The sequence below is a fragment of the Schistocerca piceifrons genome, chromosome 6, assembly GCF_021461385.2.
Source record: "Schistocerca piceifrons isolate TAMUIC-IGC-003096 chromosome 6, iqSchPice1.1, whole genome shotgun sequence".
Lineage (NCBI taxonomy): Eukaryota > Metazoa > Arthropoda > Insecta > Orthoptera > Acrididae > Schistocerca > Schistocerca piceifrons.
This window is the reverse complement of record NC_060143.1, coordinates 86,859,798-86,872,704: the sequence shown is the minus strand read 5'-3', so window position 1 is coordinate 86,872,704 and position 12,907 is coordinate 86,859,798. Positions and strand designations below refer to the sequence as shown.

The window sequence follows — 12,907 nt, the reverse complement described above, 5'->3', positions numbered from 1 at the left end:
CCAACAGCGTGGATGTATGGATGGGATCATTTTTATGCAAGATGGAGCACCTCCGCACTTTGCAAATCCAGTTAAGCAGCTGATGAAGCGCCATTTCGGAAATGCTAGAATTATCAGCCGCCATTTCCCTACAGTCTGTCCGTCCCGATCACCTGATCTTAATCACTGTGACTTCTGGCTGTGGGCTCTCTGAAAGATGTTCTGTTCAGTGTTCCGAATGCAAACTTAGCTGCACTGAAGGTACGCATTGCGCAACACATTCTGAACGTGACCCCGGAAACACTTCGCTCAGTTGTGGGACATGCTGTTTCTCGATGTGATTGATGCTTTTTTGCGGTTTTTGGCCTCAGGACAGTTAAAAACCAATTTGAGTGAGGATTTTTATGCGGTTTTTGGCCTCAGGACAGTTAAAAACCGATTTTTCCCATCCACTGTGATATGATCTAGCCGTGGCGGATGGGATTATTGCGTAACTAACAGCATCGCACCTGTACACCCATGCGCACTGAGTAGTACAGTTTGTTTAACGTCAGACGTACACCTTAGGCTTTGTTGTACGATTCATTTGTCATTTGTAGTCGACCACTATTAAATTATGATGCTTACAGCGACATCTATTGCTACATTTTGTAACTGTTTATTTTTCTTCTGCCATGCGTTTTGCCCCTTCTCCGATAATATTCCTTTGCAATTTGACGTCATTCAGACCAGTGGTGTTATTTCTACAACGGTTTGAAAGTTTAACTTTAATTATAATCACCCTGCATATCAAAATTAGAATTTAAGAGTGCAATCATAGCTCTTAATACCAAGTTGTCTTACGTTCCGCAGTACTCTGGGCATTATCAGCACTATTTTATCACATCGGAGGCACGTTAAGCACAGAGACACCCATCAGCGCATTTAATAGGCCCGAGCGATTGCATATCCCGAAATATGCCAGTAATGCCCAGTACTGCTTAGTCATGGACACACAGCAAGCTCTTCCTGTGAGTTACGCAAGCCACAGAGATACCGCCAACAATTCGATAAGGCCTTGACGGTCGTTTTATTTAAGCTGCCTCGTTCGAGTCGCCAGAGCAGCACCAGCGACCATGGTGAAGGCACGCAAAATCGTCCTCGCCAGAAGATTCCAGGGAGAGCCTCGACCGGAGGATTTTCGGGTCGAGGACGAGGAGCTGCCACCCCTCAAGGATGGACAAATCCTAGCTGAGGCAGTCTATTTTAGCGTTGACCCCTTCCAGAGGGGTATGGGAGGCACGGAGAAATACGGACAGAAAGTGGGAGACACCATGATCGGGGCCCAGGTAAAGGATCTCTGATCTGCTTTCTTTCCTTATCTGACCCAGACTAGTAACCAGTATCTCAGTATGGCCAGCCATATGCAACGATAGTGACGTCATAAAAGTTTTATGTGGAAACAGGAAGATACTGCAAGTGACGCCCTTACTGCTACTGTACTGCGTTTTAATTTTGTGATGCGTCTAGACTCCCACGGCCATCGATGGCCACTGTTTAGAAGTTGCCTGGGCGTTGCATTTCAAAACACTATCAGTCTGTCCATGTTTACGGTGAGTGCCACAATAAACGCGTGTGAGAATGATTTACTCAGGACTGCATAAGATCAGTGTTTAAGCGATCTGCTTTGTACTGTTACACGCAGAACTTCCATCACAAGTGGTTGTATCACCCTTTTTCTTCTACGCCTGAAAATACAAGTGAGATAATTGGTGTGATTTCTATAAATATTTGATTCATTGTTACTTCAGGCACCACCAATACATAATAATGTGAGCATTACATTTAGTTTCTCATTTCATCATCTAATTTCATCAGCATCACCTAATTTAATACAACTATACCCAGCCTAATTGCAGTTGTGCTGATATTCAGCTTACAATCCAGTTTGGAGAAATTATGCATTTCATTCAAATTACATCCCAAGTCATTTCACGTTTTGACAGAATTTCAACGCCACTGGCAAACATTAGTTCCATTATTTCTCCTTCTGGAACTTTAATTCCAACCGAAATATCTCCTTAGCTTCTTTTTCTGCTTGCTTAATGGACAGTTTGAATATCATGAGGAATAGCCTACAACCATGTGTCCCTCCCATTTCAGTTACGGCCTCCCATTCATGTTCTTCGACTCTTACAACTGCAGCTGATTTCTATACAAGTTGTAGGTGACCTTTCACTATCTATACGATATGTCACTGCCTGTGTTGTTCCGAAGTACGATGCACCTGCATGCATGTCCGAACGAATATTGCATCGTACTTCGGAACGACACAGATTTGTATTAACGTATTTATCTGCCGAAACCGGACAAGCAACTTTCAATTAAAATGTCTCCCCTGTACGGGACTGTAATGAATGTACGACTACAGGTTGTAGATACATGGTTGATGACTTCTGGAAGTTTCGGTCCCGCCGTCAATTGTGCAAGGATGAATTCTTGACAGGATGTTGGGATGGATGAGAATCTAGTTGCGTGGGAGATGGTCGTGATTTGATTACAAATTTCACCGAAACAGTTTCAAATAATTTTCTCATTCACTTTTTTTTTAATTCATTCACCAGACGTAGAATTAGTTGATGAATACGGACAATGTCAATTGAATGTACATGAGAAAACATTCGTGTAGTAAACTTCTATGAACACGGGTAGAGAAATGAAAACAAAACTAAAAATATTAATCAGGTTTCGAACACAGGGCCCAGAAAGTGTGAATTCTCGACGCTAGCCACTGCGCCACTTCTTTGGTTGAACTTATTGCTCGCTAAAAGGCAGATAAAGTACCTTGACCGTCGTTTTTTTATGAAACGGTCGAATATCTAGGTTTAAACTGAGACTCATGTTCATTTATTTTGACCCCTCTTCCAGTGAGCGAACTTTCTGGAATATCTGGTTATGCCACTTCTCGTTTTATCCTCATTAATGTAGACACAGTTTAGTTTTCGTTCTAGTGTTAGGTCAAGATATTTTCATTGAATTGGTTAGGTGGATTGGACGGTTGTGATTAGTGAGGTAGAAGCCTTCGGGAGTGTATGCTTTGGTGCTTTTCCCTATAGTGCTGATGAGTTTCTCACTGGGTTGAGGGATAAGTAGGTACTGTTCAATCATGAGTTGAAGATGTTGAGTTGGATGAATGGAGGGTTGGATGTATGGCAAGAGAGGCGGTGTCGTTTGGATAATATAGCAGCTGCCAATGTAGTGGGATAGGTAGAGATGTTGGATATCAGCTGTGTGTACAAAACAAATCAGTGGTGACAGGACGGCTCCATGGAGCACACATGCAGTTTGATGGAAAATTTGAGAGAAGGTGGTGTTGTTTGTTAAACTTGATGGTTGGCTTTTCATAAGGAACATATTTATACAAATAAAATTGCTTGAAAGATTATTGAAAAGCAGCTTGAGTAAGTGACCAGAATGCCACACATGGATAGGAATAGGAGCTGTGAGATATGAAATTTGTTCTGGTGTTCGTACAGGAAATGACTAGGTGAATGAACTTGAACATATAAAGATAAATTTGGATGTAAGGCATTTTACATTTAGGAAGTGGCTTCAGTATAGCTTGCTGTATTGACACATCTAAATTGGTTCATGTTATGGTGTTTATGAATTTTAACTTGGTAACTAGGCAGGGAATGGATGTTTCTATGCTATCATGGACATTTGAGGGCAAGATGAGATTAAATTTGGATTTTCATGGCTAATTACGGTTCTTGAAGGTAGAAGGCAAAAATATAGGCTTTAATAAGATTGTTAAGGTGAAAATGGTGACTTGGAAGCGATAGATAGCTTGGTGCAGGTTGTGAATGGTAAGCTTTGCAATATTTACTTGAGTACTTACTTGAGATTATAGTGAGTGAAGGTTGGGTATACCTGCATGACTGATGACAGTTCCAGATTCGTTTAGCATTAAGTAAATTACCCATCTGTCTCTAAAGTGCAAGTGACGTGTACCGTGTCCCACTTGTGGTTCGAACTGACTGAGCGGTAGAGACAACGAGATTCTCTGAGAATTACAAGATTTCATGGAGTGAAAGGAGCTTGGTGAGAAGTAGTTTTAGTCAAGATTTCTTGAAAGAGAGAAGCAGCATTGATTATGTCATCGGGATATTAAAAATTGGTAGGGTCAGATCGGTTGATCAGGGTGTGGATACACTTCTGGTAACCATTCTTAGGTGGCGATAGTTATATTACATTAGTTTGGAAAGTGTTAGGGTACTGGGTATTTTGGTGCGAACTTTGTGTGCGGGTTGGGTCACAGTTCCAGTTGTATATAAGGCATCTGCATTTATACATCAAGGAAGTTTTCAAATGCTTGCATCAGATAAGAGTGGAGTGCCTTCTCTGGTAGCTGTTGCAGGGAACAGAAATTAGGCGACGTGTGACGAAGGTAATAAACTGGCGCCATCTGTTACTCTCGACTTTAGAGAAGCTAAGGATACTGAGGTCAGTATCAATCATACTGGTGGAGTAGGACTGACCTGCTTAGGGTAGGAACTTGTATGGGATCGATATTACGTATTCTTACGGTTCTTATGTCTTGAGAGTTGCACATTTAGTCATAGGTTCACTTGTCAAGATTGAGAAATTGGCATGGTACTGCCACTGGTGGGTGAAGTGGGACCCGATATGCCATGCCACCAGCAGATGTCGCCACTTGTGCTGGTGCTTTGTGTTATGGTGGTGTAACGGTGAGGTCTGCCCACAGGTAGCACGGATTGTGGAGAGCCGGGCTGCAGGTTTCCCAGTCGGGCAACACATCGTGGCCTACTGGGGGTGGCGGGACCGCACAGTGGCTGATGTGGGGCCCGACGTGCCGCCCCCCGTCGTCCTGTCGCCGCCCATGCTGGTGCCAGACCTGGGGGATTTGCCGTTATCCCTGTCCCTGGGGGTGCTGGGCATGCCTGGGATCAGCGGCTACTTCCCACTGCTGGAGGTCTGCCAGCCCAAGGCGGGAGAGGTGGTCGTGGTCACTGGCGCTGCAGGAGCTGTGGGCAGCATAGTGGGGCAGATAGCGCTCATCAAGGGCTGCACTGTCATCGGCTTTGCCGGATCTGACGCTAAGGTACGTATTTACATTTTGTTCAACCTGACTGTAACTTGTGTGTCCATTAGAGAGGGCAACATTTGGCAGGAATGCCATCAGGAGATGGAATATATAATCTCGAAAGTTCCATGCGGCTTTTCGCGGATGATGCTGTAGTATACAGAGAAGTTGCAGGATTAGAAAATTGCAGCGAAATGCAGAAAGATCTACAGTGGATAGGCACTTGGTGCAGGGAGTGGCAACTGACCCTGAACATAGACAAATGTAATGTACTGCGATTACATAGAAAGAAGGATACTTTATTGTATGATTATATGACAGCGGAACAAATACTGGTAGCAGTTACTTCTGTAAAATATCTGGGAGTATGCGTGTGGAACGATTTGAAGTGGAATGATCATATAAATTTAATTGTTGGTAAGGCGGGTACCAGGTTGAGATTCATTGGGAGAGCCCTTAGAAAATGTAGTCCATCAACAAAGGAGGTGGATTACAAAACACTCGTTCGACCTATACTTGAGTATTGTTCATCAGTGTGGAATGCATACCAGGTCTGGTTGACGGAGGAGATAGAGAAGATCCAAAGAAGAGCGACGCGTTTCGTCACAGGGTTATTTGGTAAGCGTGATAGCGTTACGGAGATGTTTAGCAAACTCAAGTGGCAGACTCTGCAAGAGAGGCCCTCTGCATCGCAGTGTAGCTTACTGCCCAGGTTTCGAAAGGGTGCGTTTCTGGATGGGTATCGAATATATTGCTTCCCCCTACTTATACCTCCCGAGGAGATCACGAATGTAAAATCAGAGAGATTCGAGCGCGCACGGAGGCTTTCCGGCAGTCGCTCTTCCCGCGAACCATACGCGACTGGAAAAGGGAACGGAGGAAATGGCAGTGGCACGTAAAGTGCCCTTCGCCACACATCGTTGGGTGGCTTGTGGAGTATAAATGTAGATGTAGAAGTAGTGGAGGGTCTTGCAGTGCATAGGTGGGCAAGGGAGTCAGCGAGTAGCTGCATAGGTGGGCAAGGGAGTCAGCGAGTAGCTGGAAACGAAGCAGGAAGTAAAATGGGTGTGGATGTTGTTGACAACACGATGCACGTGCATTGTGTTTTATATTTTTCTATAAGTCCGAACAATTCAGCCAGATGACCTTAGTATCAATACTGAAAGATATTAAAGTCGTCTTAAACTGTCAACTTTTTGTCTTTGCATAAAGTCCGGCCCTTCACTGTGTGTAACTGACAGCGCTGAGTGGGGCGAATGCGTGACATCAGCTAACACTAATCTGAAATTTCTGAATGACATGGCACAAAAAACTACAAGTTAGTGCATTTGGGCACTGGTTGAACATTTTACAGAGAACTTACCTGTGGGTTGGGACAAAAGTAAATGTGGTGAGTGGTGGCCAGATCTAATAACGTAGACATTGGAAAGAGGAGACATGTGGTTACATCATACTAGTACTCAGATGGTGTTTAACGTCTTTTGTTAGTTCATTCGATATTATTCCTGACAAATACATACTCAGATAACTATCAGCATTCTGTTGGGTTGTATTGAGTCCGTGGGACGCTTTAGAAGTGAGGCATGCTTTCATCTTCAGGCGAAAACCGAGGGATGATGGACTGATTTGTGAGATGTACTTTTCAAGAATTCTTGGCTCTCGTTTGTCTATGGAGGGAGGAGATAGTGCAAAACAGGCAAATACAGACAGTAGTAGTGAGATGGACGTGAAGTATGAAGGTATGTACAAAGAGAACCTGATTAAAGAGACATATAATTTTCTGTATTAAAATGGCATGAATATACCAGCATTCCAAAATTTTTGGCGAGGAATATGTAATGAGGAATTATGCAGCTGATTCTCCACTTTATTGCAAGAATCTTTTAAAGAGGCACATATTTTTGAGCTCCGAAAAGAGCATTTCTTCGCAGGTAATTTACCGTATCTGTTAACCTACCGTAACTATCGTTTTATAAGAACATATTTTTGTGTACACCAAGACAGAAATTCATTGTTTTTCGCAGCTAATATAAGTCTGAGATAAGTAAGCAACTTAGCAAACAGGTTCAAGCAACATCTTGTACTGCTATGATACATGTCTCTTGTTCTCAGGTGAAATGGTTAAAAGAGGAGCTGGGCTTCCATCACGCGTTTAACTACAAGACTACAGACGTGTCCACCGCTCTGAAGCAGGCTGCCCCAGATGGTGTCGACGTGTACTTCGACAACGTGGGGGGCGACATGAGCACTAAGGTCATCAGCCATATGCGCTACCGTGGTCGCATCGCTGTTATCGGCGCCATCTCTCAGTACAATGAGTCTCAGTCCCAAAAGTTGGTCACCCTGCCGTTCACGTTTCTTGTCAATCAACTTCGCATTGAGGGCTGCTCCTATACGCGGTGGCACGACCGCTGGGACGAGGGAATCACCCAACTGCAGCAGTGGGTAAAAGAGGGTAAACTCAAGTACAGGGAAACTGTGAGCCACGGCTTTGCCAATACTCCCAAAGCCTTCATCGGTATGCTGAGAGGCGAGAACTTTGGGAAAGCTGTTGTCAAATTGTGAACACTCCTCATCTATCAAAAGTGGAAAAAGTTTTGTTCGATTTAATTCAAATGTTCACATCTTTAATATATGTGTTAGTATAAAAGTTGTTAGTAAGAAGTTCGAAGAGTTCTTGACTGATCTACTTCAAATTTTTACGCTAATCTCTAATAAATGTTTGGACAGATATGGGTTATATGTTTTTTTATATATATGTTGAATAAACATTTACGAGTATACAACACGTGAACAGAAACATTGTTCGCAAATACCTCGAAAAGTTCTTGACAGTTTTATTTCTAATTTTTACGCAAAGTTCTGGTAGCATTGGGTCACACATAGGATATATATTTTTGTAAACAACAATGTACATTTGTCTTCTTAAAACTGATGCGGGAAAGGAAAAGCTGTGCTGTGAAAATGTGCTGTTTCGTTCTTTTTCTCAGTGTCAATTTTAAATTAGATACCAGGGCACTTTAACCATTAGACAAATTCACATCAGACAAATTGTCTCTTCCACACATTTTCTTGCACCTTCTATATAAATTTAAACAAAATTTGTGTACGTAGTATTGTGCAGTCTTGTTTTCTTCGTCACATTCAGTTTCAAGAGGAAACAGGAATGTTGTTTTTATAGCTTATCGACTTATGATTTGAGTACTAGTATGGAATCTGTGTCATCTGAAGGTTTGCAACACTACCTGGTTATGGACTAAAACTATGCGAAACACTGTCAGTGAAGCTACCGTCCTCTCTGATCCAGCAGTTTTACACATCTCTCGTGTACCCCTTACTTTAATAATCCCAACCGATTTATCGATTCATTTTAAGTGTCTTCATTTCTCTATTGGGGTTCCGTTTCTGTTAACAATAAACAAAACTTAAGATCAGAGAGAGAGGGAAAGTGAAGATGGACACAGAGGAGGAATGCGGAACTAGTTAACTAAAAAGCAAAGATTGTGTTAATTGTAGCTACTTGTCTTTAGATTAATTCCTAACAGTCACCTTGTCCCAAGCAGACATGCCGCATGTACTAAATGTTAGATAACATTTAACCCCATCACCACCTTTGTAGCCACTGATAAGATAATCGATGCTAACACACCATGTAATGACACTCAGAAGCTCAAAGTTGCCCTGAGAAGATGAGTGGCTGATACGAAGCTCAGCGTCTACATTGAGAACAGCCACTTTACTAATTATATCATTGGCGAATAACAAAGTATCACAACTAGAGATAACAAGTTCACAAAAAATCACGAAAACTCGTTAAACATCGTAGTTCTCTCGCTGTGTCACACTCGGGTTAATATGCCGCTGAGGTGTGAATTTTATGTGGTGTTATAGGCACAAGTTTCTTGCACGTGTTGCTGGTTGGTGATGACCACATAAAGAGGGATTCTCAAAATGAATTCAGTGCTATTGTCAGTATACAGTACCTCCCAAGATGATTCATGTTATAAAACTGCGAGGGGATTCCAAAAAATAAGTTCCAAATGTCTTCCCACACTAAGACCATATATCAAATATTCAAATGTGTGTGAAATCTTATGGGACTTAACTGCTAAGGTCATCAGTCCCTAAGTTTACACATTAGTTAACCTAAATTATCCTAAGGACAAACACACATACCCATGTCCGAGGAAAGACTCGAACCTCCAACGGAACCAGCCACATAGACCATATATCAACGGGAGTGGCGCATTTCCAGGAGAGAGTACATGTTCTGGGTTTCCTGTTTACACACCTTTGCTTCAGCACCGATAACATGAGTGTCACAGTGTGCGAGTGAAGTGCCGTAGCAAATGGAAGTGTATTCCAAACTTGAAGTACATGCGGCTGAACGATTCCTGTGGTTAATTCAGCCAAATGGCACACAGATTCACCGTGAAAATCTGGTTGTATGTGGACTAAATGCTATGCTGCATGCACCCTTTTTGAAATGATGTCAACAATTTGACCAAGATCGCACAGCCTTGGGTGATGCTGACCAGGAAGGAGGGCAATCAACATCGACCACGGATGACAGTATCCAGGAACTGAGGAACTGATGCAAGGCAATGGCAGATATTCTGATGATGAGTACCTACCTCCACAGGGCCACGTCGCGACAGATAGACCCAAGGCTATCCTGGTGTCTTCACGGCATTGATGCCATCGCTCTGTCTTTACCAGGCAAGGCCGGCCGGAGTGGCCGAGCGGTTCTAGGCGCTACAGTCTGGAACCGCGCGACCGCTGCGGTCGCACGTTCGAATCCTACCTCGGGCATGCATGTGTGTGATGTCCTTAGGTTAGTTAGGTTTAAGTAGTTCTAAGTTCTAGGGGACTTATGACCTGAGGCGTTAAGTCCCATAGTGCTCAGAGCCATTTAAACCATTTTTTTTTACCAGGAAAACTAATTCCTAATGAGATAAGGGCCAGGCGTTGACCGTCGTAGTGGTTCACCACTCTCTAACGAACCACTAGGATCTTCAGTACCTCATTGCAACCAATTCCTCCCTTGTGTGGAGCTTCACTGAGATGTGACCTTTGCATCAGGCACATGTGTGGAATTTAGTATTAGCTATCATAGCGCTACGTGTCAGTAACTTTTTCATTCCAAAGAGGGCTCCAGAATTAACTTTGATGTTTCCTGGGGCCAACAGCCCATCAAACAGTTCAAGTGCAACTTTAACCGTGTACTGTCAATGTAGAAGAGATTTGAGGTCAATGGCTGTGTGACCAAGGAGTGGGATTCTAACACCGAAGATTTAAACAATTCGTAGAATGTTCCAGTCACTGTATATTTCGACTTGGTGACTTGTCGGAAAATAATGTAACGTGTCTCGGTCGATTTTAAGAGTCATGCACCATTCAATACATGTTACTTGGCCTGCCATAATAATGTGTGACATACTTTGTAATAACCTCATATGTTAATTGAAGGAATTTGAAGGAAATTAACAAATGACAAAAAATATTTCTCAGAAAAGTTACTTATGATAAGCGCCACTATATGCTTAAGAAACTAGTAATCAAGTCATCAAACAATTAAAAACTATTGTATCTTGTATGCTTTCTATTCAGGTCACCTCAGAATTTACCGAAGGAAAATTATTAGTGGCAGTAAGAGTGAGACAAAGATTCAATAAATTTAAACAAATGATTCTTTAGGGTATTTCTGTTCTGTAGTTGCAAAAAAAAAAAATGCGTGTCTTTTCGCCAGAAGCGTTTCGTTAGTTGAGATAAAGCGTCATCAGTGTTCTGTAATTAATTTATTTACATTTTGATTTGCTTTGAGATTGAAAAACACTTCGTTAACGATATATTGGTTTTTACTTGCGAAGATTTCCGCTTGATTTAACACCTACATCGGAAAATGCCATCTGTTAGCACGTCGTTGATATTCTCCTTCTTTACACACTGATAGTTGTAGTTTAATTTTATGTTGTACGGCAGAACTATGCATTTTTATGTTTTACACAGCATGCTTTTTAGCACATTCACACCACTGTTTTCCTTTAGGTTTTATGCTTCTAGGCAGGTATTGTGGTATGTGTTTTGTAGTGTTGCCAACATAACATTGCATGTAGTTTGTCTTTGATTTACACTCTTTTTTCAGTTTATTGTATGTTCGTAATTCTATATAATTATGTTGCTTTGTATTTTTGTACTGTGTAAAAGTAGTGAAGTAATAGTGCCGCGTTTTCTTCCTTTAGGTGGGGGGAGCGTGAAGTTATCATTAGTGGATATGAGTATATAGTAGTGTGATGGACTGTGAGTTGGAGGAGAAGGCGTAGAGCAAGAAGTGAAATGAAATTGAGCGGGGTTGGGTGGGTGAATGGGAGAGGGTGAAGGATGGAAAGGCCTTTTTCCTTTTTCGTGTAATGTCATCAATTATTTCATGTGCAGTCTGGTTTCAAACATTTATTTGGTCATTGAGCAACTGTTTATTTTGTGTTAATGCTTTGTTTATGGAGAAATTTTCTTGGAAATGGAGGAGGTGTCTGTCTGTACTGATTCTTACGATGTTCATATCTTTTTTAATAATGCATGGTCTATGATGTTCTTGTTGTAGATGATTTGCAAATATGGGATTGTTTTGTCCCCTATTGAAATGCTCTGATGTGTTCTTCATATATTGTGTCGAATGTCCTGCCAGTCATTCCAAAGTATATCATTTTACAAGGTCTACAACTGTGCTGATAGATGTCTGGTTGTTGGTATCCGTCTGGTTTTGATTTCAGTTTTGAGATGTGCTGCTTTTGTATTGAGTTGTTTGATTTGTAAGCAACATTTATTCCCTTTTTTTCTTGAATATGTTACGTATTTTATGTGTGAATATTTTGTGGTAGGTCACTGTATGCCCTGTTTTTCTAGTAGTGCCGTTTGTATGTGTTGGTGTGGTTTGGTAAGATTTTTTCATTATTTGTGTCTATTTTCCCTTTAGTTTGTCTACCATTGTTTATTTGCGTCCATTTTTAATGCCTTTTGTTTTATAATGGCTAGCTCTTTCTTGTAATCAGAAGTGTTTAATGGGATCGTGTTCAGTCTATTCAACATGTACCTGACTATAGCCTATTTGTGATCCTGAGGGTAGTTTGAGGTTGCACTTAAATTAGTGTCACTTGTTCTGGGTTTTCTGTATATCTCAAATGTGTGTTTTGTGTGTGTGTGTGTGTGGTTTGAGGTTTTCGGGCGCTAAACAGCGTGGTCATCAGCGCCCAAACGCATAGAAACAGGAACACATGCGGAGAAGGGACGAAGACGGACAACGAACAAGGAGAACGGTTAAAAGGTACTGGCCTGACGCAGTTACAAATCCTCACATACAGAGGCAAGACAAGAGGAGAAGAAACGCACTAAAAAAGGAAAGGAAACACAAGGAAAAGAGAACTGAAATCGAAGTGAAACAAGTAGGTAATCGTGACTGGCGGACCTCTTACCTAAAGCCTGGGTGAACCAGTCACCCAGCAGCACATTAAAATCCTCTCCCTAAAATCCGAGGCAACAAATTGGACAGGACACAAAACCGTAAAACCTTAACCACAGTCGTTGCGTCGTCTTGCAAAATAGAGGGCAAATCCGGTGGCAAGGAAACCACCGCCCTCTGGTCAGAGAATAAAGGACAGTCAAGTAAAATGTGGCGGACAGTTATCTGGACGCCACAAGCACTACAGATTGGGGGGTCCTCCCGCCGGAGTAAAAAACCGTGCGTTAAGGGACTGTGCCCGATGCGGAGGCGGGTGAGAAGAACCTCATCCCGCCTGCATGACTGGTAGGATGTACGCCATGGCCGCGTGGTGGCCTTGACCAGAC

At 42.2% G+C, this 12,907-nt stretch overlaps 1 protein-coding gene across 1 annotated transcript; it reads left to right on the top strand.

Annotated features, from left to right (window-relative positions):
- Positions 1-1,070: 1,070 nt before the first annotated feature.
- Positions 1,071-7,735, top strand: LOC124802970 (prostaglandin reductase 1-like). The gene is made up of 3 exons (XM_047264061.1): positions 1,071-1,307; positions 4,727-5,083; positions 7,178-7,735. Exons 1-3 carry the CDS (start codon positions 1,095-1,097, stop codon positions 7,628-7,630), a joined length of 1,023 nt encoding a protein of 340 aa, XP_047120017.1. The 5' UTR covers positions 1,071-1,094; the 3' UTR covers positions 7,631-7,735.
- Positions 7,736-12,907: the final 5,172 nt, after the last annotated feature.

Excerpts from the sequence above, each read along its gene's own strand:
- LOC124802970 (XM_047264061.1), top strand. The coding sequence starts at position 1,095 with ATGGTGAAGGCACGCAAAATCGTCCTCGCCAGAAGATTCCAGGGAGAG. Across the intron at positions 1,308-4,726 it reads ACACCATGATCGGGGCCCAG|GTAGCACGGATTGTGGAGAG; the intron begins GTAAAGGATCTC and ends GTCTGCCCACAG. Across the intron at positions 5,084-7,177 it reads TTGCCGGATCTGACGCTAAG|GTGAAATGGTTAAAAGAGGA; the intron begins GTACGTATTTAC and ends TCTTGTTCTCAG.